The sequence below is a fragment of the Schistocerca nitens genome, chromosome 4, assembly GCF_023898315.1.
Source record: "Schistocerca nitens isolate TAMUIC-IGC-003100 chromosome 4, iqSchNite1.1, whole genome shotgun sequence".
NCBI lineage: Eukaryota > Metazoa > Arthropoda > Insecta > Orthoptera > Acrididae > Schistocerca > Schistocerca nitens.
Window position 1 is genome coordinate 904,772,257 of NC_064617.1, and position 27,603 is coordinate 904,799,859.

The 27,603-nt window shown below is 39.1% G+C and overlaps 1 protein-coding gene across 3 annotated transcripts; it reads right to left on the reverse strand.

Annotated features, from left to right (window-relative positions):
- Positions 1 to 249: 249 nt before the first annotated feature.
- Positions 250 to 27,603, reverse strand: LOC126252064 (dehydrogenase/reductase SDR family protein 7-like). Of its 3 annotated transcripts, none has more exons than XM_049952907.1 (6): positions 27,381 to 27,603; positions 20,161 to 20,304; positions 14,804 to 15,023; positions 1,351 to 1,432; positions 1,088 to 1,248; positions 250 to 923 (listed from the first exon to the last, which is right to left on the reverse strand). In XM_049952907.1, exons 1-6 carry the CDS (start codon positions 27,528 to 27,530, stop codon positions 736 to 738), a joined length of 945 nt encoding a protein of 314 aa, XP_049808864.1. In that variant the 5' UTR covers positions 27,531 to 27,603; the 3' UTR covers positions 250 to 735. The 3 variants fall into 3 exon arrangements, with proteins under 3 accessions (XP_049808864.1, XP_049808863.1, XP_049808866.1); XM_049952906.1 differs by having other exon boundaries at positions 1,351 to 1,435; XM_049952909.1 differs by lacking the exon at positions 20,161 to 20,304 and having other exon boundaries at positions 1,351 to 1,435.

Consider the following 27,603-nt stretch of genomic DNA (forward strand, 5'->3'; position numbering starts at 1 on the left):
TATGGCAATATATCTTGCCTCTAAAATACTCATTAATCAGTTAAACCTATTCTATTTCTTTGACTAGAAGTAAAAAACACAGTGTAACCTATGTAACTACTGACTGAGAGAATTAAATGTCATTTACAGATCAACACATATTATCACAATGTAAGTAAAAATGAAAGGAAAAGTTTGTTGAGATTTGCATCAAAGCCAGGTTTCAAATCGCAGAATCTTTCATATTTATTCCTTAAATATTACCTTTCTTAAAATACGGTTCCTTAACAACAAATTTCAGTATCATTGTTATTATGGGAGTTTTTTTGGGGGGGGACCAATGAATGTACTCATTAAAAATAGGAATTTTTGAAAAGTAAGTTTTGTTAGGACAGGATTTTACTGGGCTTCCATAGCTCTGAATGCACATTGTTTACTTAATAACATGTACACTTCACTTGTTTCCAGTAACTACAGATGCCTTTCTAATTTTTTAGTTTGCATCTATACACTGTTTTCTCTTTTTGTATCCATGGTAATATTTGTCTTATTGTCCTTTCCTCTCATTCTTAATTTCTTTTTAGATAATCTCACAAAGATATCTGTATATATGAACATATTGTTCATAAGGCCTTAAAATAAAGAGAGCTAATGTGATCAGAGATCAGAAACAAGATGATATAAAGTCAACAGCTACATAAAGTAACAAAAAATTACAAACTTAAACAGATGGGGCAAATAAATAGGAAGTTCTTCCTAATGTTGATGAGCTCTTTTTTTCATTAGCCAGAAGAACAGCTCTGGGTACAGTGTTCTAAGCAGAACTGCTATATGGGATACAAATGAGCATGTTTTAAGTTCCTTTTTTTCTGTTGCAACAGCATACAGGATCTCCTCAGCCACTTTCTCCACTGGTGAACCATTTTCTGTTGCTGAATCCATAACTGCAGATGACATTACAAACCTCAAGTTAACTTAAAGTGTTGTTGTAGGAGAGTATATAGTGCAATTAATGTGTCACAAAAGCAAAAAATATCACAAAAAGTGTTTTGCAAAAAAAATCTAGCAAAAATCAAAGTACTGGCATACCACTAGAAAACTATCTTACCTCCATAAGCCTCTCCATTTCCTGTCAATGCATTTACAGACAGCTTTGTGTGAATGTATCCCGGGCTCACAAGAGTAACATTTATATTGTGTGCAGCAACTTCTGCTCTCAGGGTATCACTAAATGCTTGGACCGCATGCTTTGAAGCAGTGTAGGCAGACCTACACAAACATTGGCACTTTTAGAAAAAACTGGAATAAATGAACCAATTATTTTGCATTTGTGTTTAACACATGGGTAGAGTCTTTTGAATTTACATTTACCTGTAAGGAATAGCTATCTTTCCTTGAACACTGCTTACTGACACTATGTGACCACTTCGCCTGTCAATCATAGATGGCAGGACTGCTAAAAAATAAACATAAATACATTTAACCACCACATTATCCACAACCATGCTGGATATTAATGAAACAGTTAAGACTAAACTGACTTTGCAATGCTTGTCTATATGGCGAGTAGCAACTATCCTTTTCATTATATTGTTAAAATTCCATATGGGATTTTACATTGTTTGATTTTGTTGAAAAAGAAAATATTTCTGAATGGTTTGACGTGAATCACACAGAGCTAGCTTATGAGATGTTGAGTGACAGTGCTATTGTTCAGTGAGTCCAAGGGAAATCCTACGTGGTGAATGACACTGACAACATTTCTCTAATTCCAGAAACAGTACTCAGTCATGCATCAGCATGTCAATGGGCCGAAGGGTTACTGGACTATCTGCAACAGCATGAAATTGCTCCCCTCTCCGACAAGTTGGTGTTGCGTGAAATTTGTAGTGCGATATGTAAAAGACGAGCTATCTCGCTGAGACAGAAATCAGATCAAGAATATGTTGTTTCAAAGTAGAGTAGTGTAATGTGAAACTGGCTTGTACTCTGTTCTTTGTGAGTATTGTATTCTCACACATAATACAATGAATAAAGTAGAATTTATTATAAACATTACTTTCATTTCTGAAAGTATTTGTATGGAGTGTAGCCATGTATGGAAGTGAAACATGGACGATAAACAGTTTGGACAAGAAGAGAACAGAAGCTTTTGAAACATGGTGCTACAGAAGAATGCTGAAGATTAGATGGGTAGATCACATAACTAATGAGGAGGTACTGAATAAAACTGGGGAGAAGAGGAGTTTGTGGTGCAACTTGACTAGAAGAAGGGATCAGTTGGTAGGAGATGTTCTGAGGCATCAAGGGATCACCAATTTAGTATTGGAGGGCAGTGTGGAGGGTAAAAATCGTAGAGGGAGACCAAGAGATGAATACACTAAACAGATTCAGTAGGATGTAGGTTGCAGTAGGTACTGGGAGATGAAGGAGCTTGCACAGGATAGAGTAGCATGGAGAGCTGCATCAAACCAGTCTCAGGACTGATGACCACAACCACAACCACAACAACAACAATAACAACAAAAACATTACTGTGTACTTTAATTGCGGGTTATCTGCAGAATTTGATTACGCATGGTTTCAAGTCCCCAATTACCATGAATAACTGGGAGTACACTGTAAAAATTATTTACGCAGTACATTTCTGTATCTCCTGGCAAAGATGATTTAAAATCATCTGTGGACCTGATGACAACACGACACTTTGCCACAATACTTGTATTCATTTGGGCACAGACTCAGCTGTAGACCAAAGAATTTTCATTTAAACTTCCTGGCAGATTAAAACTGTGTGCCAGACCGAGACTCGAACTCGGGACCTTTGCCCGCGAAAGGCAAAGGTCCCGAGTTTGAGTCTCGGTCCGGCACACAGTTTTAATCTGCCAGAAAGTTTTGTATCAGCGCACACTCCGCTGTAGAGTGAAAATTTCATTCTAGAATTTTCATTTATGCTGTAGTTGTAATCATACAAATGGAAAAACCAATTTTACTTCACCTACAAGAGAGAATTCATATTCCAAAATACTTGCCATTGTCAACTTAGCACATTTTTCTGACAATGCTTAAGAAAACTAATCGCTCTAGCTTCATAAATTCTCTCTTCACAACAGTACAGGACAGTGCTCTCAAAAGGTCAATCTTTATATCATCAGATCTGTATGTCATTCTAGAAAAGTGGTATTTTTTAAGTCCCATGCACGCAATATTAATTAGAAAATTTTGTGAAAACTATCAAGCGAAGAGCTGCTAGCCAGTTTTAGTGAAGTTAATAAGAAGTGGTAAAAAGCTGCTATGGAGTATCGCAATAGCAACCGCAGCATGGCGACTTAGGTCAGAATAACACATACACAGAAGGACTTTGAGATGGTCTAGCTGCACTCAGCAGAAAACTACACCACACAGTGGTAATGGCCGTAGTGGGCAGATCAATGTCAGCACACCAGAGCAAAACTCTTGTTATGCACTATATGATTACATGCCAGGCCTTGGTGTAGAATAATGCACAACCAGAACCATACAAATAGGTTAAAATGTTGAGGCACCGGGACTACAACTAGACTCCAGCAGCAGCAGCACCACCACCACCACCACCACCACCACCACCACCACCACCACCACCACCACACCAGTGCCAAGCCAAATAACTAGACAACTGGGCACAGCCAGTAGTAGCCATGAGTTCAAGTTCAGGTTGGGCCAGTCGCCACCAGCATTGAGTTCCTTGTGGCGCTTCATGTCTCAGTATCCACACAGCAGTCACCACGGGCCACTGTGGTGAGTGCATGTGGGGCTGAGTTGCAAGAAGAAGCCATTCCCCAAAGAAATATAACCACAGCACAACACAGAGTTGCCTGCTGAGGCTACTGGTCCTACTCCAGCCTGTTGTCAGCATCACAGGACACCTACGTGGGTATCTCCTCACCAGGTGGAAGCAGCCAGCCACAAGCCAGAGCCGGCCAGGATCAGTGGAGTGAGGCATGTTTGCATCGCTGAACTAATGTCACAATGGGTAAAAGTTGAATAAACATCTTTCTTTTGGTCAGCAGTATTTACACTGGATATCTTGGCCCATTGTTATCACCACTCATCTTACCAAGTGCAAAAAACTCAAAAGAGTAGTGTCAGGAGAGCTGACATCACTGTAGTGGACAGCAGAGGGTGTTACACCCTCCACAGTGTGACACCCGAACTGCAGCCTGCAATATCGTGATTGTGGGTTGAGTGAGACTATTCTATTCTTTTTTGGTGACAATCATGGAATCAAGAATTAGGAGGCATCATAACTGCAGAGTGCTGCTTGCTGTTCCAGGTAGTCCAGTAACCCTTCAGCCCGTTGAAGTGCTGATGCACGATTCATTACTGTTTCTGGAATTAGAGAAATGTTATCTTCGTCATTATCATTCACCTCCTCAGATTTCTCTTGTACCCACTGAATAATAGGACTGTCACTCAACATCTCATGATATGGTTCTGTGTGATCCACATCAAACCATTCAGAAACATTTTCTTTGTCAACAGTTTTCATGCCCAAGTAGCAGAGTAGTGCAATTTACTTGGTCACTCTGCCACTTGTACCAAGTCTGTGGCAATTTTTTGTCTAAAGATGTATCTGTTTTGGCCACTTGTCAAGGCAGTGTAGAATGCCCAGATGGCTCATAAATAGACAGAAGAAAAGAGCATGGTAGCATAAGTTGCTACAGAGTACTCTATTTAATTGTTGAATTGTTAGTACAAGGTTTGTAGAAATGAGTAAGGCTGATGCACTGGGCAAAAATCAGACACACAAGGTGTCACCAGTGAGGAAGCTATTCAGTCATTTGTTAATCAGGTAGCTCAGTTGAGGGCAGAGAATACATTTGTAAATTATAAGCCAGCAGAAAATGTGAGGAAACAGAATCAGTGAAGTTGCAGACTCTAGGAGTGGATCCTGGTTTCTCCCGTTTCTGGTAGGTTGTTTGTTATTTGTTGGTTTAGGGCACAAAACAGCTGTCATAAGCATCCATGTTCTAACATAAAATAGTGAATTACTGAATGAGTCTGAAGTCGTTAATACCCAGAGCCTAATCAACTGGAGTACAGGGATAGCTAAAAATGATCACTTCCTCTTTGAGGAGGTTCCTCACATGGTTGAAAATTAAATTTCCATCACTATATTACTGCAATGAATGAAAAGTAGAACAAGATCTACAGCTTGTACTGTATCTGCTAAAATGTCGGATAATTTAGATGACAAACGTTTATTAAAACACAAATGGTTACAAATTCGGCATTGGGTCAGAAGATGGCACTCTGTCAATGGTTGGTTGCAGTAAGCACAGAGTGGTGCACGGTCTCCACTTAAATGAAAGTGACTGACATGACAATACCGAGTAGGTAGGTCATCTGGTAATGTGATGGCATTTGTACAGGAAATCTTGTCATCAGCCAACATGGGTGGTTGGTCAGCTAAACAGTTGTTACAGATAGCAAGGTTGCATCTGTCTGGGGAGGCATAGTCATTTGTATAACGCACAGAGGAACTACACAAGGTAGAGACTTTTGAGCAACTTAGACAAATATTAGAACAGAGATATAGAAAGCAAAACAGTGCACAGTCTTTCAATGTACAGTTGAGTGTAATTTCGAGAAGGCATAAGGATTTTGTAGATATGATTAGAAAACTTAATTTGATCATGTATGAGTTGACAAATAATGAGGAAGTGAACGAGGTGTTGCTACAGGAAGCTGAACAATGACTGCTTGATGCTTTCCTAAAGGGTTTAGCACCAGCGATGTCTAGGAGGGTGTCTGGGGTGCCTAAGGATCTCCATGCAGCAGTTAGGGTGGGATTGGAATACGAGGAAACTGACATTGCGTCAGAGGTAAGGTTTTGGAAAAATGTTTTTGTATCAAGTGGAAGAAGTTTTAATTGTGGGCATATGGGGCATGCCAGCCACAGAGTAATAGGAATGGTATAAACTACCAGCAGTTTGATGAGAATAGCTGCAGATTTAGTATGGATCAGCAGCAGGGGTATAGGAGTAATGTTAAGTGGGCAAGAGGTGATGGAACTCTTCATGTTACATGTTGTGTGGGTCCAGGGACAATGACATACTAAGACTGAGGTCGGTAATGATGAGTCAGTTTGTTGGCGACAACCAAGTTTAAGCAATGTGTATAACTAGTGTCTCGTGTAAGCAATGGCCAGCATTATCCAAGAGCTCAGTGGGAAGACATTCCAGCTACAGGAAGCTGTCGTCAATGTGGAACTCTGGCAAGAAGTTAACCCATAAACAATGATATTAATACATAATTCATATGACAGTGTGTCAAGTGGTACCAGAAAATCACTATGGGGGAGTATTGAGCCATGTTATGTATAGTGGAACTATTGGAAGATAGTGATATTAGATTCACAATGCTTACAAGGACAGGGTGAAGGCAAAATGATACCCCATCAATGAGGATATTTTTGGGGTTGAGGAGGTTAAGCTGTTAAAGGGAATGTTAGTGTCAACGCTGTAAATTCTGAACGAGGAAGATTGCCACATAAAGTTGTGGGCTATAAGAGGGCACTGGATGATGTTAGGGTAGTATTTCATGAGAAGGTGAAGCATTTAAAGGGGACTGAGAAGGTGCAGATGGTCGAACTGTAATTAGAATTCCAAGACCTGTTCTTTTCATTAGGGCCTTGCCTGAGATGACCGTAACACAACAGAGGATTTTGATGGGGAGCAGTGCACCAGATTATTGGAGGTCTAACAGAATACCACAGTCTGCACGACTGATTTTGGAGGAATTTATCAATCACCAATTGACTGACAACAGTATAACAGATGAGAATAGTAGCCTCTGGGAGGGGGAGGGGAGGGAGGGGGGCACTTGTGATTATACTGAAGCAGTCTACACATTGTTCAAGGAAATATCTATTATGTAGCGACTAACACCATTTAAATACTAAGACTATGATGGTTGCCTACTTGCCTACCCTATTCTGCACATTACAGAAATGACTGATAATCTTGGACAGAGCCAGTACTTCTCAACCATGGACTATGACTGGATACCATCAGTTAGAAGTGGCTCCAGAGGATGGAGAGAGGACTGCATTTTCAGCACCATGAGGACATTACCAGTATAGAAGAATGCCATTGGGTTTGAAAAATGCTCTCACAACATTCCAGCGTTTATTGTATTGAGTGTTGAAAGGACTGAAAACTTGTCAGTGTCTGGTGTATCTGGACAAAAAAAAAAAGAAAAAGCATCTCTTCAAAGTGTTTGCAGAAGCACAGACAGAGTTACAATATTTTCTGGGTCTCAGAAACTATTACAGAAAATTGTAACAGGATTTGGAGATATTGTGAGGCTGCTCACACAGTTGTTGAAGAAAGGCATCCTATTAATAAGGTCTGAAGAGTGTCAAAAGGTATGTCACAAATAAAAAGAGGTATTAACATCATGTCTAGTGTTTATGTTTCCAGACTTTCGAAAGGAATTTATATTGTCACTGATGCCTTGAATCATGTCCTTGGCTGCGTTTTGAGTAAGAAGGTTGATGGATAAGAACATTTGCTTTTGTATAAAGACAGTTGAATGGAGCAGAGAAAAATCATTCAATGATAGAGGAAGATATTTTGCCTGGCATGTGGTGTGACATACTAGGAGTATTATTTGTACAGAAGGAAGTTTTAAGTTGGTGACAGACGATGCAGCTTTGAAGTGGTTACTAGGTTTGATGGTACTAGGGCCATCGGTCCCCTTTTCCACAAACTTGAAACATCTACAAAGAATAAAAACAAACAATAGAGATGACAAGAGATGACACAGGACAAGAAAGACACAGACAGAGACCAGAAAAAAGAAATTAAAATCACACTGAGTGTGACAGTGGTTGGTCGACCATAGAAACAAAAAAGGAAAAGCCAACCACCAAGAAATACACTAAAACCGTAGGCCAAAGGCCAGACTCAGCACAAAAAAAGCACAAACACTTAGATCAAGCGATAAAAACCCCCCTGCATGAATAAAACTCAAAATTAATCTGCCATCGCAAGGTCATCTGATAAAAGTGCAGGAAGCATATCAGGCAGCGCTAACGTCTGCCTGAGTGGAGTTAAAAGTGGGCAGTCCAACAAGATGTGGACCACTGTCAAAGCTGACCCACAGCAACATAAAGGGGGTCCTCGCAGCGCAATAAATAGCTGTGTGTCATCCAGGTGCGACCAATGCGCAGCCGGCAGAGGACAACAGAGTCCTTGCGAGGGACCCGCAAGGAGGAGTGCCATGCACCGGTAGCCTCCTTGATGGTCCGAAGTTTGTTGGGTGAAGGAAGGGTGCGCCACTCTTCACCCCAGGTGAAAAGTATCTTCTGCTGCAAAACTGACCTGAGGTCACTCTCCAAAAGGCCAATCTCCAAGGCTGGTGCACTGACAGCCTGTTTGGCCAGCGTGTCAACACGTTCATTTCCTGGGATGCCTACAAGACCCGGGGTCCACACAAAGACCACAGAGCGGCCGCAGCTGGCAAGAATATGGAGGGACTCCTGGATAGCCATCACCAGACGAGAGCGAGGGAAACACTGGTCGATAGCTCATGAACCGCTCAGGGAGTCACTACAGATAATGAAGATCTCACCTGAGCAGGAGCGGATATGCTCTAGTGCACGAGAGATGGCGACCAGCTTGGCAGTGAAAACACTGCAATGAGTGTTGTTCATAATGAGCCCCTAGAGTAAGATCATAACCGACACGACCAGCAACCATTGAACCGTCAGTATAGACAACGTCAGAGCCTTGAAACGTGGCAAGAATTAAAAGAAAGCGGCCACTAAGTTTGAAGGACCCACAGACTGACAAGATGGGCATTAAAACTCAGTGAATTTGAGTACAAAGTATTACGCAAACAAGGGATGATGCATAGAAATGTGGAAACTCTAAGCAGGAAAATAGCAGTGATACAAGTACTAGGTCAACGCCCATCTGAATGGCAACAGCACAAGGTGCTGACAAGGAGTGCAAATGGTATAGCAAGCAACAGCAATTTAGCATGTATGACTGATTATTGGGTAATGAGTAGGGGGACGAAGTTGGCACATCACAGTTTCTGCAAAATATCTTCACAGCACTGCACTTTAATAGTGGTTCCACATTCGAGAAATATGATGAGCAGAGGGCCCCGGCAGACAAAGAGGTCATCATCTTAACGTGGTGCCACCATTCCAAGCCTGACAGCGATAGGCAAAGCCAACAGTGGAAACACCCTACATCTCCCCTGAAAAAGAAATCCAAAGCTGTTCACACAAGTTCTGGTAAGGTGGTGATGACCGCTTCAACTGCAGGGGCCTCAACTCTTCGAGTTCCTCAACTATAGAACCACAATCAATGTGCAGTGCTATGAAGGTACTTTGCCGAAACTGCAATGTGCCATAAAGCCGAAATGCCAAATGAATGCTCTTAGGTGTAATCATCCTGTTGCATGTTAACACCCATCGCTATATTGCTAATCAGAAATGCAACGCTTCAGCAGTGTGGTTGGGAAACACCAACATTCTCCATACAGCTCAAATCTTCCAATGTGTGATTTTTTACATGTTTGGCAACCTGAAGAAAGACACTTATGGAAGTCAATATCAGTCAGACAAGGTAGTGCAGGTGTGTTTGGGGTCAAGAATATTACAATGATGTGGCAAAACTCATGGGATAACTTCTAATAGCATATCAGACCTCTTTTTGTCTAATGTAGCACAGCAGCTTGAGGCGGCTTGGACTCAACAAATCGTTGGAGGTCCCCTGCAGAAATACTGAGTCATTCTGCCTCTACAGATGTTCCTAATTGTGAAAGTGATGTCAGAGCAGGATTTTGTGCACAAGCTGACCTCTCGATTATGTCCCACATATATTCGATGAGATTCATGTCAGATGATCTGAGTGGCTAAACCATTTGCTTGAACTGTCCAGAATGTTTTTCAAACCAATCACAAACAATTATAGCCCGGTGACATGGCACATTGTCATTGATAAAAACTCCATTGTCATTTGTAACATGATATCAATGAATGGCTGAAAATATTCTCCGAGTAGCCAAACATCCAGGGGACCCAGTCCATTGCATGTAAACATAGCCCCAACATTACAGAGCCAACACCAGCTTGTACAGTGGTTTGTTGACAACTTGTGTCCATGGCTTCGTGGAGTGTGCATCACACTTGAACTGTACCATAAACTCATACCAACTGAAATCGGGATTCATCTGACCAGGCCACAGTTTTCCATTCATCTACGGTCCAACCAATATGGTCACGAGCTGAGGAGAGGCACTGCAGGCAATGTCGAGCTGTTAGCAAAGGCACTCATGCTGGTCATTAATGCTAAATGTCACCACACTGCCCCAATGCTTATCTATTAGCACTGACAACTCCATGCAAATGCTGCTCCTCTTTGTCGTTACGTGAAGGCTGTTGATCACTGCATTTTCCGTGGTGAAAGGTAATGGCTGAACTGTGGTATTCTCGGCACACTCTTGACACTGAGCATTGTAGAATATTGAATTCCCAAATGATTTCTGAAATGGAATGTCCCATGTGTCTAGTTTCAACCACCATTTTGCAGTCACAGTCTTAATTCCCATCAAGCAACCACAATCACGTCAGAAACCTCTTTATGTGAATCACCCGAGTACAAATGACGGCTCCGCCACTGCACTGCCCTTTTATAGCTTGTTTACGTAGTACTGCCACCATCTATATATGTGCACATCACTATCCCATGTCCTTTGTCACCTCAGCATAAATGGATCAGTAACTTTAATAGTGGGGATGGGTGTTATGCAACAGGAAGATTCTGTCCAACAGCATCCCTTTCACTTTCACTTTCTGGCACATCGCAGTCTTTGCAGTGTCTTCATAGCATTGCACATTGATTGTGGTTCCACACGTGAGGAACTAGAGAAGCAGAGATCCCCTGCAATCCAAGAGGTCATAATGACTGTATCAGAACTTGTGTGAACAGCTTTGTATTTCTTTGGCTGGGGAGATGTGGAATGTTTCTACTGTTGGCTTTGCAATGGTGGCACCACATTAAGTCATGATGACCTTGTTCAGCTGTAGGTGACTTCTGTCCATCGAGTTTCTCAAGTGTGGCTCCACAATCAATGGGCTCTGCTGTGAAGATATTTTGCAGAAACTGCAATGTGCCATAAAGTCAACTTGCTGAGGAATGATGTTGGACAGAATCACCCTGTTGCACAATAGAGCATGCCCACAAACCGCCTACTGGATGAAGGCTGTACTATGGCAATTTGGTTGGGGACACTGTAACATCCTCCATACAGAGCAGATCATTCACTGTGCAATTTTCAAGTCTTTGGCAATCTGAAGAAAGTTTATTTATTTATTTATATATCTAAAAACAAAGATGATGTGACTTACCAAACGAAAGCACTGGCAGGTCGATAGACACACAAACAAACACACAAAATTCTAGCTTTCGCAACAAACGGTTGCTTCATCAGGAAAGAGGGAAGGAGAGGGAAAGACAAAAGGATGTGGGTTTTAAGGGAGAGGGTAAGGAGTCATTCCAATCCCGGGAGTGGTAAGACTTACCTTAGGGGGAAAAAAGGACAGGTATACACTCGCACACACACACACACACACACACACACACACACACACACACACACACACACACACACAAGCTGACATATTCAAAGGCAAAGAGTTTGGGCAGAGATGTCAGTCGAGGCGGAAATGCAGAGGCAAAAATGTTGTTGAAAGACAGGTGAGGTATGAGCGGCGGCAAATTGAAATTAGCGGAGATTGAGGCCTGGCGGATAACGGGAAGAGAGGATATACTGAAGGGCAAGTTCCCATCTCCGGAGTTCTGACAGGTTGGGGTTAGTGGGCAGTATCCAGATAACCCGGACGGTGTAACACTGTGCCAAGATGTGCTGGCCGTGCACCAAGGCATGTTTAGCCACAGGGTGATCCTCATTACCAACAAACACTGTCTGCCTGTGTCCATTCATGCAAATGGACAGTTTGTTCTTCTAATTTCAGAGGACAGTTTGTTGCTGGTCACTCCCACATAGAATGCGTCACAGTGTAGACAGGTCAGTTGGTAAATCACGTGGGTGCTTTCACACGTGGCTCTGCCTTTGATCGTGTACACCTTCTGAGTTACAGGACTGGAGTAGGTGGTGGTGGGAGGGTGCATGGGACAGGTTTTACACCGGGGGCGGTTACAAGGGTAGGAGCCAGAGGGTAGGGAAGGTGGTTTGGGGATTTCAAAGGGATGAACTAACAGGTTACGAAGGTTAGGTGGACAGCAGAAAGACATTCTTGGTGGAGTGGGGAGGATTTCATGAAGGATGGATCTCATTTCAGGGCAGGATTTGAGGAAGTCATATCCCTGCTGGAGAGCCACATTCAGAGTCTGATCCAGTCCCGGAAAGTATCCTGTCACAAGTGGGGCACTTTTGTGGTTCTTCTGTGGGATGTACCATGTCGGGAGGGTAGTCGCGGGATGCGAAAGCTGTTGTCAGGTTGTTGGTGTAATGGTTCAGGGATTCCGGACTGGATCAGATTCGTTTGCCACGAAGACCTAGGCTGTAGGGAAGGGACCGTTTGATGTGGAATGGGTGGCAGCTGTCATAATGGAGGTACTGTTGCTTGTTGGTGGGTTTGATGTGGACGGACGTGTGAAGCTGGCCATTGGAAAGGTGGAGGTCAACGTCAAGGAAAGTGGCATGGGATTTGGAGTAGGACCAGGTGAATCTGATGGAACCAAAGGAGTTGAGGTTGGAGAGGAAATTCTGGAGTTCTTCTTCACTGTGAGTCCAGATCATGAAGATTTCATCAATAAATCTGTACCAAACTTTGGGTTGGCAGGCCTGGGTAACCAAGAAGGCTTCCTCTAAGCGACCCATGAATAGGTTGGCGCACGAGGGGTCCATCCTGGTACCCATGGTTGTTCCCTGTAATTGTTGGTATGTCTGGCCTTCAAAAGTGAAGAAGTTGTGGGTCAGGATGAAGCTGGCTAATGTAATGAGGAAAGAGGTTTTAGGTAGGGTGGCAGGTGATCGGCGTGAAAGGAAGTGCTCCATCGCAGCGAGACCCTGGACGTGCAGAATATTTGTGTATAAGGAAGTGGCATCAATGGTTACAAGGATGGTTTCCGGGGGTAACAGATTGGGTAAGGATTCCAGGCGTTCGAGAAAGTGGTTGGTGTCTTTGATGAAGGATGGGAGACTGCATGTAATGGGTTGATTTACATTTTCTTTGCATGGAGCCATCGTAATGATGGCTTTTGTAAACGTCAGACTTAATACTATGGTTATATTTACACTTATAAAACACACTATATTCTGTAGCTGTTGCTTCTTATGCCTGATTTTTACATTTATCACATTACAACTGAAATGCTAATGCCTCATGTCACAATCACTATCTTAAAATTTGTTGAAAGAATATAAAAATTTCTCTAATAGAAAAGATTTTAATTTTGTTTTAAAAAAATTTCCCGTGTACATTCTTAGAGAGTTTGGTAGCTTGTTATACCACTGATATATGGACTTCAATCAGTCATTTTTAACGTTGTTCTGTTACAGAAATAGATACACTTTGTTCTAGTGTTGTGATCATGTACATCACTGCCCTTGATAGCTTCTGTTAGTTGACTTATAAAACAAGAATGAGTGCAGATGTGGATCCATCAGCAGCCGAGAGCGTTTTATGAAACAGGAACTGATCATTTCGTCGCCAAGTGTGATAAACTTCATAACACATGTGGTGATTACTTTTGAATGGATCCGTTCTGTTGTCCCATTGTGGTGGATATTTGGTTTTCATTTGACTGCCCCTTATATCCTTTGATGGTGCACTCTCTGTAGTCTCATTATTTACCTTTAGTTTAGTTCTGTTAGGCTTTTTTCCTCGTAAAAAAGCTCATACTACTGAAATTATTTACATTAAGACTTTTTTGTTAATCAGTCGTGTATATATGAGCCTTATTAGCTTCCAGTCTTACTATTTTGGCATCCCAAATGTAATTTCGTTGGTACCACTGGCAAATAACAGAACAGTAATCAAATGAAATCATGAACAGTACAAAAGCCCACACATTCGCATACTGTCGGCATAGGGCTGCTATGTTTTGCAGTTATTCTCACACTACTGATGGCACTACCACCTTCAGATGCCAGTACAGAAGTGCTGTTTCTATTGCATCTCTTAGGTAATAATTATTAGCTCTCTCACCAATATGGTTGTCTTCCCTGCAGACTGCTGACACTGTGGCGTCTTGTAAAAGTGAATCTATTAATGTACACGTGGTACAGGGAAGCAATTGTGTGTGTGTGGGGGGGAGGGGGGGGGGATTGGATAACAAAAGCATGTAGCAGATCTGTATGCCTACTGGTTTCAGATTAAGTTTTATGACACCTAAGTGAAATACAAGTTAGTTACTTTTGTATGGCTGCCATGAAAGTAAGTTCATCCAATATAAGTAAGTTATAAGCGACAAGGTGTGTCAGCTAATAAATCAACATTTCTTCTGCTATACACAAAGTAACACAAATTTTAAGCATACAGTTCATTATTACAAGTTTCTAGCATGCACAAGGAGTTCATATGAAATAAGCAGGTTTATCAGTTGAACACTAGAAAAACAGTCTTCATATTTTATATGCAATGACTGATCCAAAGAACAACATATTAAAAATCATACTACTAGCGAACAATGCAAGTAATAAGATGCAATGAAATATGTTTTAATGGGCTATTACTTATTGTCATAAGACATGTGCAAACTTAATTGTGCTTTACATATTACATGGGTGATTTACATACCTTTTGTAAGTGCCACCTGCCCAAAGTAATTAATAAGCATTAGTTTGATATCAACATCAATGGATGTGGTCAGTATATTGCCCCGATAACTGATTCCTCCATTATTTATTAAAATATCAATATGACCAAAAATCTCAAGAACCTTTGCTACTTTTCCTGGTAAAGCATTCAAATCAGAAAGGTCCAGGGGCAAAACAACAGGAGGATGCGTAACATCAGTCTGAAACATATTCAGTTCTTGCAAGAGTTTTTTTCTATGTGTGTGTGTGTGTGTGTGTGTGTGTGTGTGTGTGTGTGTGATGAGACATAATAGCAACAAATGTTGACAATCATCAATCATCTATCATTTTAAACAGGATATCGTTGTCAAATAACTGAAAACAGTTGCTTTGCCAAAATATCAATTCTTGCAATTACAGAGAAGAAGTACATAAGTAGATGCAAGAGCAGAAAGTAGGAAACCAATGTAGGCAAAAGAAAATCCATAAGACAGTAGCAATAAATGTAGAATCAGAAAAGGGCAAAAATATGACAAATGCTACAACACAACAAAAACAGCTTTTTATGAACACTAGGCTTAGCCTATACTATTAAGCTGCCAGCATTTCAAGTGGTAGCTGTGGCATTAAAGATTTCTACTTATTATCAGTTTGGTTCTATTTGGCTGGAATTTAAAACAATAATAATAATAATAATAATAATTATTATTATTATTATTATTATTATTATTATTATTATTATTATTATTATTACTTCTTTACTTTCTCAGACGTTAAGTCTGGTTGAGAATGGAAAGTGACGCGGACCTCGATCAAACGTCACTTCCTATTAACTGTACGGTATGTGTTATATTGCATTTAGGAACTTTCGGGTAATTGAACATGTATCAATAATTACAGATTTCTGTAGTTGTATATATGTGTTTGGATGTAGCTGTATTGCATTGATGTACTGGTGGATATTGTGTGGTATGACTCCTGTGGTTGATACTATAATTGGTATGATGCCAACTTTATCCTGATGCCACATGTCTTTGACTTCCTCAGCCAGTTGGATGTACTTTTCAATTTTTTCTCCTGTTTTCTTTTGTATAATTGTTGTATTGGGTATGGATATTTCGATTAGTTGTGTTAATTTCTTCTTTTTATTGGTGAGTATGATGTCAGGTTTGTTATGTGGCGTTGTTTTATCTGTTATAATGGTTCTGTTCCAGTATAATTTGTATTCATCATTCTCCAGTACATTTTGTGGTGCATACTTGTATGTAGGAACTTGTTGTTTTAAAAGTTTATGTTGTAAGGCAAGCTGTTGATGTATTATTTTTGCGACATTGTCATGTCTTCTGGGGTATTCTGTATTTGCTAGTATTGTACATCCGCTTGTGATGTGATCTACTGTTTCTATTTGTTGTTTACAAAGTCTGCATTTATCTGTTGTGGTATTGGGATCTTTAATAATATGCTTGCTGTAATACCTGGTGTTTATTGTTTGATCCTGTATTGCAATCATGAATCCTTCTGTCTCACTGTATATATTGCCTTTTCTTAGCCATGTGTTGGCTGCGTCTTGATCGATGTGTGGCTGTGTTAGATGATACGGGTGCTTGCCATGAAGTGTTTTCTTTTTCCAATTTACTTTCTTCGTATCTGTTGATGTTATGTGGTCTAAAGGGTTGTAGAGGTGGTTATGAAATTGTAGTGGTGTAGCCGATGTATTTATATGAGTGATTGCTTTGTGTATTTTGCTAGTTTCTGCTCGTTCTATAAAGAATTTTCTTAAATTGTCTACCTGTCCATAATGTAGGTTTTTTATATCGATAAATCCCCTTCCTCCTTCCTTTCTGCTTAATGTGAATCTTTCTGTTGCTGAATGTATGTGATGTATTCTACATTTGTGGCATTGTGATCGTGTAAGTGTATTGAGTGCTTCTAGGTCTGTGTTACTCCATTTCACTACTCCAAATGAGTAGGTCAATATTGGTATGGCATAAGTATTTATAGCTTTGGTCTTGTTTCTTGCTGTCAATTCTGTTTTCAGTATTTTTGTTAGTCTTTGTCTATATTTTTCTTTTAGTTCTTCTTTAATATTTGTATTATCTATTCCTATTTTTTGTCTGTATCCTAGAAATTTATAGGCATCCGTTTTTTCCATCGCTTCCATGCAGTCGCTGTGGTTATCCAATATGTAATCTTCTTGTTTAGTGTGTTTTCCCTTGACTATGCTATTTTTCTTACATTTGTCTGTTCCAAAAGCCATACTTATATCATTGCTGAATACTTCTGTTATCTTTAGTAATTGGTTGAGTTGTTGATTTGTTGCTGCCAGTAGTTTTAGATCATCCATGTATAGCAAATGTGTGATTTTGTGTGGGTATGTTCCAGTAATATTGTATCCATAATTTGTATTATTTAGCATGTTGGATAGTGGGTTCAGAGCAAGGCAGAACCAGAAAGGACTTAATGAGTCTCCTTGGTATATTCCACGCTTAATCTGTATTGGCTGTGATGTGATATTATTTGAATTTGTTTGGATATTAAGTGTGGTTTTCCAATTTTTCATTACTATGTTTAGGAACTGTATCAATTTAGGATCTACTTTGTATATTTCCAATATTTGTAGTAACCATGAGTGAGGTACACTATCAAAAGCTTTTTGGTAATCAATGTATGCGTAGTGTAGCGACCTTTGTTTAGTTTTAGCTTGATATGTCACCTCTGTATCTATTATCAGTTGCTCTTTACATCCTCGTGCTCCTTTGCAACAGCCTTTTTGTTCTTCATTTATAATTTTGTTCTGTGTTGTATGTGTCATTAATTTCTGTTTAATGATTGAAGTTAATATTTTGTATATTGTTGGTAGGCATGTTATGGGGCGATATTTAGCTGGGTTTACTGTGTCTGCTTGATCTTTAGGTTTCAGATAAGTTATTCCATGTGTAAGTGTATCAGGGAATGTGTATGGGTCTGCAATGTAACTGTTAAATAATTTAGTTAGATGTGAATGTGTTGAGGTGAACTTCTTTAACCAGAAATTTGCTATTTTATCATTTCCAGCAGCTTTCCAATTGAGAGTAGAATTAATTGCTTGGGTGACTTCATGTTGCAAAATTATCACTTCAGGCATTTGTGGTATCATCTTGTATGTGTCTGTTTCTGCTTGTATCCACCGTGCATGCCTGTTATGTTGTACCGGGTTAGACCATATGTTGCTCCAGAAGTGTTCCATGTCTGTTATGTTTGGTGGATTGTTTATTTTAATGTGTGTGTTATCTATTGTCTGGTAAAATTTCTTTTGGTTTGTGTTGAATGTTTGGTTTTGTTTCCTTCTATTTTCACTTTTTTTGTATCTTCTGAGTCGTTTGGCTAATGCTTGTAATTTCTGCTTCTTTTCGTCTAATTGCTCTGTCGCTTCTTGTTGTGAGATTTTACCTAACCTTTTTCGTTTTTTTTCCGAGATTTCATTTCTTATAAATTGTGTTAGCTGTCCGATGTCTTTTCTCAGTTTTTCTATTCTGATCTGTAGCCTGTGTTGCCATGCTGGTTTTGTGGGTTTCTTCTGTGTGTTGGTTGGTTCTGATCTCTGTCTAGTGTGTATATTTAGTGTAGTGAGTGCTCCTATATAAACCAGTAGTTGTAACTCTTCCATAGTTGTGTTTTCATTTATTTTGTTGTGTATGATTGTGTTGATAGTTTTTATTGTTGTTTCGACTTGTGGGTTATTTGGTGGTCTATGCAAGAATGGTCTTATGTCTGTATTTGTGTCTTTGTATTCTATATATGTCAGCTGAAATTTTTCTTCTATATCTAACATGTGTGTCACTTCGTGTTCTATTTGTGCTTGTTCTGGTGGCTGTCTTAAGATTTCGTTTTCCTCTGATTGTTTAATTGGTGCGTGTTGTTCTTTGTTTGTTTGCTCTGGGATGTTTGAGTCCATTACTGTATTTTCTTCTTCTTCTGATTGCACATTATTTTGTTCCAGTATTTGTTGTACTTGTTGTTTGATGTTTTCTAATTCTGACTGGGGTATCCTGTTATTTTTTATTATTACACGGATCTGATCAGCTAGTCGTTGTTCTGTTAAAAATTTTAATTCTGGGTATCTGGTAATAAATGTTGTGTATACTTGTGATCTGTATCCAGTTGTGTTGGTTCCTAGGTTTGTTGCTTGGTAATAACAGAACATGAGGTGTCGATTAACTTCATCTGACCATCTCATCCTCTGTCTTTGTTTTCCTTCTAGGGTGGTTGCAGGAAGCATATCCTGCAAAACACCTCTATTTGGATTTAAATCATTTTCCAGTTGGCTAGCAGTGTCGTTACCATTGTGGGCGGGCATAGGGTTCAAGCGTCGTCCCCGACCATGACGGCGCTTGTCCGAGGCTTCTTTAGTTCTGTCCTGAACCAACTAATCACACTAAAGGGGGGTTAGCCCTATTAGTGGTTTGTTCTTTTCGTCGCCTTTTACGACTGGCAGAACATACCGGAGGCCTATTCTTTTCCCGGGCCTCCACGGGTATTATTATTATTATTATTATTATTGTTATTGTTATTGTGACAAAGTCCTATCCCTGTAATGTCCCATTCTGTTCACCTTGACTCTTCACACCATAGCCCTGCATGGCAGTGACCAGAGATGGATGCATGTGCAGGATTTAGCAGCTCTCCCTCAGATAGAGCTTGTGTGATAGACTGCAGTGCAAATCTCTACACTGATGTATGCTTCCAATAGCCAATAACTAGAGTGGTGTGCAATGAAGAAGGCATGTGAGTGATGTATGCTACACACAAAGAGACTATGAATACTTAGTGGCATCACCAATGTTCCGTTCCACACAAGACGCTCCAGCTTAGCTCTTTTCTCATTCCTGGTAGCTGGCAACAAAGAGGCATGCTCTACAGCAGGAGCTTCTGATTTTGTTGAAAAATTGACACACTCAGAAAACTAGCCTCCTCATTTGTGAAAATAATATTTGTTGAAGACGTCATCCATAACACACACTACATGGCTAAATAGCCTCATGATGCCTACACAAACACAAAAATCAACAAGAGATATACTATGTGGACTCTGGAGTGCAAAGATGGTCACAGCCTATCTGTTGCCGGGCTGCGAGGAGTGTTAAATTTAGTTAGTACAGACCCCTCTGAGGTCGGCACCCTGAAGTGATGCACCCCTTGCACCACCTCTGCTGAAGTTTATGCTATTGACAGGTGCAACAGAACGACACTATTGGGTGATGGGTCAAGTGGCACACTGCCGCTTGCTACTGCACATGAATCCCACCAATCAACTTCTTAGTTGTACACCACTCTTTGAAACAATTTATTATGAAATCTGTAAATATTTACTTTGCTTACACTGTGTGTAGTTAATAACATATTTTTTACTCTTCTGAGTTCATCTTCACGTCGTGCTGCAAGGACAACTCTACAACCAGCTTGGTAGAAAACATGAGCCAGTGCCTCACCTAAGCCGGAACTAGCACCTGTTATCAGAACCACCTGCAACAGTAACATTGCAAATTGCCATGGCTGTTGTATCTCTGTGCCCTGAAGAGTTATACAGTATATTATCACAAAAAAAATTATTACCAAAGCTGTTACAAAAACAAACTCTTATCAGAATCAGCAGCAGAAAAGTAGTTGGCCACGATGTTATTTGCGAAGGGTGTTGCACATGCTGGTTGTGTGATAAATCTGACAGTTAAATTTAACAAATGTATGTCAAAGAGATGCACGACAAGCTGAGCACCAAAATTTTCCTTCAGAAGTGTAGTGTATTGAAAGAATACATTAAATGTCAAAAATGTGGAAATGCAATGAAACTGTCCACTTCCCATATCAGTGACAGATGTGTATAGCACTGTTCAGGACGACAATTTGTGACACTATTTCACGCAGATTCAAAAAGTCTAGGCTGACAAGTGCAATATCATTCATTTGACTTACTATATGAGAGGCAAATGCAATCAAGAAAATTAATAAATTATGAAACAGAATTTCTGGTCAGTAGTTACCTTCAGGTGACAAAACATGCAGTACTGTTGATAAATACATGTAAAAGGAAGACAGTCACACTTGTAGCTTTCAGAACATAGGTCCTTCTTTGGGGAGAAGAGATGGATAGCTTGGGAAAGGTTAAAAAGGAGGGGCAGGTCACTCAGATACAAGGATGGGAGGGTCCCACCTATTGTCAGGATGAGAGTACACAAAGTGGCAGGGGCAGACATCACATTGTAATCACCCATGTTACTATCCAGATTTTGTAGTCTTGAATTGAAGGGTATCACAGAACTTATTTCGGCTATTCTACCACTCTTTTCCTCCACTTACATCGCTGTTTCATGGTTAGTTGGTACTGCTGAGCTCACGTTAGCTCAAGATAAGCAAACCAGTTTTTTGATGATTTGTATTATGAGGAAATATAGACTTTGGATCATTTTTGCTTATGTTTAGTGTTTGACAGTTGGGGGAGATGTTATTCGCTCAATTTGTTCTCACCCAGAACCCCACCATTTCTGCTTGTGTTCTGTTTCTTACAATTTTGTTTCACAATTATTTCAAAAAAATTTTGTAACAAAATTTTTTATGTGCTTTTTATTATAGTTGTATGACTGACTTCATAGTTGCTATATTGGATTTTTGTGTGTTCACCATTTATTGGTATCATGAATAAAAGTTGAAACCCCTATACTGAACAATTCATATTTCCCAAAATTTTATGCTAATAGCGCTCAGTGTATGAGTACAAAGCATTATAACAATCATCCACAAAAAGAAACCCAAGTGAACCAGACATGAAATTTAAATAAAGGCCATCTAAAATTCTCTCTTTGGGTACAATGCTTTATTCTCTTTACTAAATCTAATGGACACATAATAATGAAATTAAAACCAACACAAACCTTTTAAGAAAAGGCACTTGGGGGAGGACAGGAAGAACATGGGATTGATTAAATAAGTTGTCCATAGTTGATCAACAAGGGACTTTTTCAAATGTCAGTACTTTAATTTCAAATTCTAATTAAATCATTTCCATAGGGGCAATGATCTCAACAATTAGGATTACAGATAAGGTAACCAGCAATATTCTCAATAATAACTTTTGGTTAAGCATTAAGCTGCTTTCTGATCCTTCCTTCAGTCATCCATCATGTTCTGTAGATCTCATCAAAAAAGGAGAACCTTCACAAATGTGAAATGAGCCAAGGTATACATTAATGAAAGAGAAGCAAATCATACAAAACCTAATACATACATTGTAATAAGACTGTACTATCGCTATACTATTACTTGTACCAGCCAATTTCAAACAAGTAAATTAGAACAGAAGTTGCAACTTTGAAAACACAAATTCTGCATTCTCAGTCACACTATATAACCGCTGTTAATCTACTATAGGTAGATTAATTTCTACTTGATTTGCCTGCTTTAATTTTAAAAACAGTATTTACCTATGTCTATACATACTGAGTCCTATTTACAGTAAATTACTACTTGTCATACAGTTTTACCATGAACACTGCTATTTGTTATAGAGTTAACAGAATTCATGAAGTCGTGATTCTAGATATTACACTAATTCGATGAAAAACTGGCTAATGGTGTAGGTTTTTTTTTTTTCCTTCTTTAGAATTGGCAGAGATTCTTTTTTTTTTCCTTCCTTTATGTTAGACATGAGTTAGTTGACTGTCTTCCCACCAGAGTACAGAATCCCACTCTCAAACCTAGTCAAGGAGGCAACATCTATATGAAAATTAATTTTGTGTCTTTTACTGTGATTCGGTTTAGCTAAAACTTATTTTTAATATCAGCAACAAAAACATATTTAATGTAATAGGAATTAAAGGTAAAATTCCAGAATCCTTAAAAATGCTTCATTATCTACTTTACAAAACATCCTTACTGTTTGTTTCTGGTGAATACACTTTGTTTACTTTAGTTGGACTGCCCCCAGAAGACAATTCCAAAATAAAACAGAATGAAAATATGCAAAATAAGTCAATACTCAGATTAGTGGGGTATCTGTGTGTTGACTATTTCAATTTGTTATCTAACTGGGCACCCAGAGGAATATTACATGCAGTTTCATTTAGTATATGTCCATCAACATCTATTTCTAGTGCTGACATGTTATAGTTTCTGAAAATTGTGTTACTTCAGTTTTTGTCAGATTATCAGAAACTAATAGGCTAAACCACTACTGGATCTTTACTGCTATCATATGAGTTGACTTAAGACAGAGTTTCGACCATTGTGTTATCAGCAAACATTACCATTTTTAACCGTCCTTTTAAGTGATTGGAAGATTATTCATGTAGGTAAAGAACAAGAGTGGCCACATTGCGGATTACTGAGAGATCTTGTGTGTTATATTACCCATTCTGAGGTTACTTTCATGCCTGTGAGACCATTAATAAGACCCTCTTTTCCCTCTGTTCTGAGGCAAGACTTGTCAAAATACAAGACAGCATAAAATTTTACACATAAATATGTGCAAAATACTGACACATATAAGTTGTAATATTACATCTACACTGGTAGCTTTCTTACTGACAAATTTGTCTTGACTGTAACAAAATAAATGATATTTCATCTAAGTATAAGAGGTTTATGTACACACATACACACAAGGTAGAAATTACTGGAAAGTTATCGACACATATCGATAGACAATGGTAAAATAACAAAAAATCCAGAATATGGGCAAGAAAACTGAATCACATGTCTATGTCACAAAGCACACACAACCACACACATCAATTAATGTGAGTACATTAGTAAAAGATCGGGTCAACAGAAGCGTCCGATCCCACGTGTCGGCTTTGACCCGTGACGTAAAGGTGTTGTCATGTGTGACGTCATGACGGCGCGGAGTTTGGTTTGAGTGTGGCTGTCTCCAGTTCTGTTTTATCTTATTTTATTTACTTTTCTGATCTGTTCATTCTATCTCGTGAGCTTTTTTTTTTTAATTTAAAAACACTTATTACTTATTTTAATTATCTGTTTCCTCCAATTTCTGTTTTAGTTTATTATATTTATCTTTCTGATCTGTTCGTTCTATCCCATGAGATTTTTTTTTTTTTTTAAAGACAAAAAACACTAATCAGCTACTGAAGCATCTTTATCTTCTATGGGTTGCAGGGGTTACGACGCCTGGGGAGGTGGGTGGGTATTCATGCATTGCTGTCTTCACTTACACGTTGTAGCTACGCAAGGCGTCTAAATTTGTTTATATTTAGTTTGCTCCCCACCCAAAACACCCCATTTCCTGCGCTTGTCCCGTTAGTGTCATTAGGCTTCTTGTGGAAAGTGTGTGTTTTTGTTTTTGTTTCCGCCATATTTGTGACGTCATGGGTCAAAGCAGATGGGCGGGATTGGACGCTTCCGTATTTCCAAAAGATCTTTAGATTTATCCACAAATATTTTGATAATTATATATTGTTTAGTAGAGGGATTATAAGGCAGAACTTAGAAATCTGATCAATATTCCAAATATTCATTGATGTTGTAGAAGTTGTGGATGATTAGTAGATATTTTAGTTCTATTTTAAATGTATTATAGTTTGATGTTCCCTTGCTTTCATCTGACAATGCATTGAAGAGGACTTTTGGTTTACATATTATACTGTCCCAATAGATTTGTTAATGTGTGTCCCTAAAAAAGCCATTCCTATTCCATGTTTCATAATTATGAACTTCACTGTTCAAAGTTGAATACTCTAAATGAGTCTTACTGAAACTGGAAATTTGAGGTATAAATATACTGACAGGGTCAACAGTATACAAGCAACTCTCCCCTCAATGTTTCGCCACTCTATTACACCTATATAGGTTCAGCAAACAACATGATTTAAGCAACACTCCACTCAAGGGATCAACATTTTGACTTAACAAGCGAAACATGCAATGTAGGGCCTACTCCACAAAAAAATATCACTTAAACCTCACTGTTAAAACAGGCAGCAGTTTCATACAGAAGAATACTTGGAAAGAGATGCGAAAAAAGAAATAAGACAAAATTAAAGAAATTTTTTAACTGATACTAAAATAATTACAAAAAGAAAAAGAAAAACAGACATCACCATTACCCCCTTTCAACATAATCATGGACCAACACCCCAGATCAATAAAATGAACCAAAAAAATAAGACACTTCAAAAGGCACAGAGGATACAGCATCCAAATATGATTCAACTATTTACACTGGGACACACACTTGAATCTCTCATATTCATCTACATAAATTTGCGAAGTACTACTGTCCTTCCAACAGCTTCATTACCATTACAGTATTATGAAAGGACAGATTGCTACTCACCATATATTCTTCACTACTGGTGAGTAGCAACTATCCTTTTCATATTTATTACATTAATCACAACGATGTGGAAAGAGTCATTTTACATTCACATTATTCTTTCATGTGCAAATATAGCTACATGCTGACCATTCGTAAGGGTTTGGATTGACTGCCAAACAAAATAATTAGATTCAGTTTCTCATTAGCTAACGTATACTATCAACTAATTGACTTCAAACAGTATCAATGAGCTGCCAACATCCACATACAACATAAGAGCCACAAATACTGCAAGTGCACTTTAGTTGAAGTGCACAAATCTTTGCTCCCATTTAGTGATTCAAAACACCCTACACTAGAGCACGCCACAACTTCAACAAGTCCTCTGCAAATATGCTTCATCTTAGTGATGTCACACAATACATACACATCACAAGCCTAAGGTGACAAGTGGTACTGCAGTTTTCAGTTGACCTATGATCACAATATAATTCTTTTACAATAAAATGATTTATGATCCCCCGAGGAATAATCCGCACTCCTAAGATACCCCCACCCTTTTGGGAAAAGGGGCACCTTCTTTATCGTAACTGATTGATTATGACTTGTCATTCTTCTGAACTCAACATATCACAGGGAGAATGCCGACTCAGTTTTTCAGACAGGTTGAGAGGAGGCCATGGAGCTGTCCAGGGGGTGCAGTTGCATGTTTATAGGTCTGGGGTCAGTTGTAACAATAGACGAGTGGAGTGCAAGGTGCAAAGCAGCATATTCACGGTCCAGGGGCCACCAGTGGGTATCCTTTGTAAATGCAGTGTAAAACTATGTTTCATATCTTAAGTTATCTGGGGAAAATTGTATGTAAATCGAAGAGCATTGTGCAACAAGGACCACCCTAATGAGGCACTTTATTATGATGACAAATCATATAGTAGTAAGATGATCACTAGATAAATAAATAAATCAAATTAATAACTTAATACCAACTCCCCTTTAACATTAGCCGAAACAGTGGCACAAGCCAACAACCAACTGTGAACTCACCTGTAAGATATTTAACCCAATAAAAATAAGACTTGTGACTTTACTACGCTTCCCTTCCAGTTTTGAGCATGTTACTAATTACAGCACTACAAATCTCCCTACAAAAATCAAACCAGCAAGTCCCAGACTTCTTACTGACATCAACCCCAGGATACAAAAATCACTTTCTCCAAATTATATAACACAAGTGTGAAATTTTATCTAAAATAAATTTTGAGCTCTCAAACCATGTATTCTTCCTAACTGAACACAAAATGAAGTCAATCTGCCGAAGCCACATAAATCCATCACTATTACTGGGGATGGACACAATAGTCCATCAAATTACAACATTTAACACGTCATCTTTCCCTCAATGTGCCTGTGTTATTTTAAAATATCCATTAATTCTTTTTTGTCACTACAGGTTCAGCTTAACATGCCCTTATACCTAGTTTTGTCATCAGTGTGTAACAGACAGTGGCTTTCAGTTGCATACTATTGAGACGTACACTCAATCCTTAGCTACAGTTTTCTGAGGAATTCATTCTAAACACTGATGAGTCGTCATTATTCCAGATAAACAAAATCTTAATTAAAGCTTTCCCACTGACATCATGTAGGCTGCAACTAAGCACAATGCAATTTATAGCAAAATGATGCAGTCACATTAGATAGAAGTGACTCGTACAGCAAGATAGTTGCATCATTATAATTTTAATAAAGTTAACTAATATTTGCAGAGTCCAGTAACAACTGATGGCATATTATACAGAGCCAAGTTCTGCACCTCAGGCTAGGTACATGTTTTTACCCTGATATTTATGGCATCTTTCAAGTTATAATTTGTAGATTACCTTTCTGTGCCGCCTTCCACATATGACTGTAGAAGTAATTTAAGCCAGTAGTTCTATTATTGAACACAACTGATAAATGATATACTAAATGGGTAATAAACGAAGTTATATAGGTTTTGGACTTTTCTCACTTTGAAAGGAGTTACTAAACTTACTTGGAATACATGAACACTAAATGCACATTAAAATATGTACAAAATGAAAAGGGTTTCATTGTCCGGGTAACATCGTAAGGGCATACATTACAAATGACATTTATATTGCCACACTGGGCGCTGTGCAGTGTCTCACAAACAATGAGGTAACATGAAACATATAGACAACTGTGCGAACTCATAGGGGTCTTAAAAAATAATTGGTTCTGCAATAGATTTTATAACTGTCTCCAACTCAACCTTTTCTTTCAGCCTGTATTTCAGTCGACGCCTCTGTAAAGACTTGTATGCTGCAAATATTGTGAATGGTAAAAGAGTAACCGTAGCGCATATTGTCACCAGCGTTCGCCATATAGACAGTCCTCTTCTATCACTATCATTAATTTTCATTGTATCGTCTCTCAGTTTCTTAACCCGTTTATGTTCTCCTTCAGCTCTTATTCCTCCGTGCCGCTTCTACCCC

Bases quoted from the DNA above. Each gene is read 5' to 3' on its own strand.
- LOC126252064 (XM_049952906.1), bottom strand. From the start codon at position 27,530: ATGAAAATTAATGATAGTGATAGAAGAGGACTGTCTATATGGCGAACG. The intron at 15,024-20,160 runs GTAAGCAAAGTA...AATATGTTTCAG, and splicing joins TGTTATTAACTACACACAGT to ACTGATGTTACGCATCCTCC. The intron at 1,436-14,803 runs GTATGTAAATCA...TTTATTTTTTAG, and splicing joins GCAGGTGGCACTTACAAAAG to CAGTCCTGCCATCTATGATT.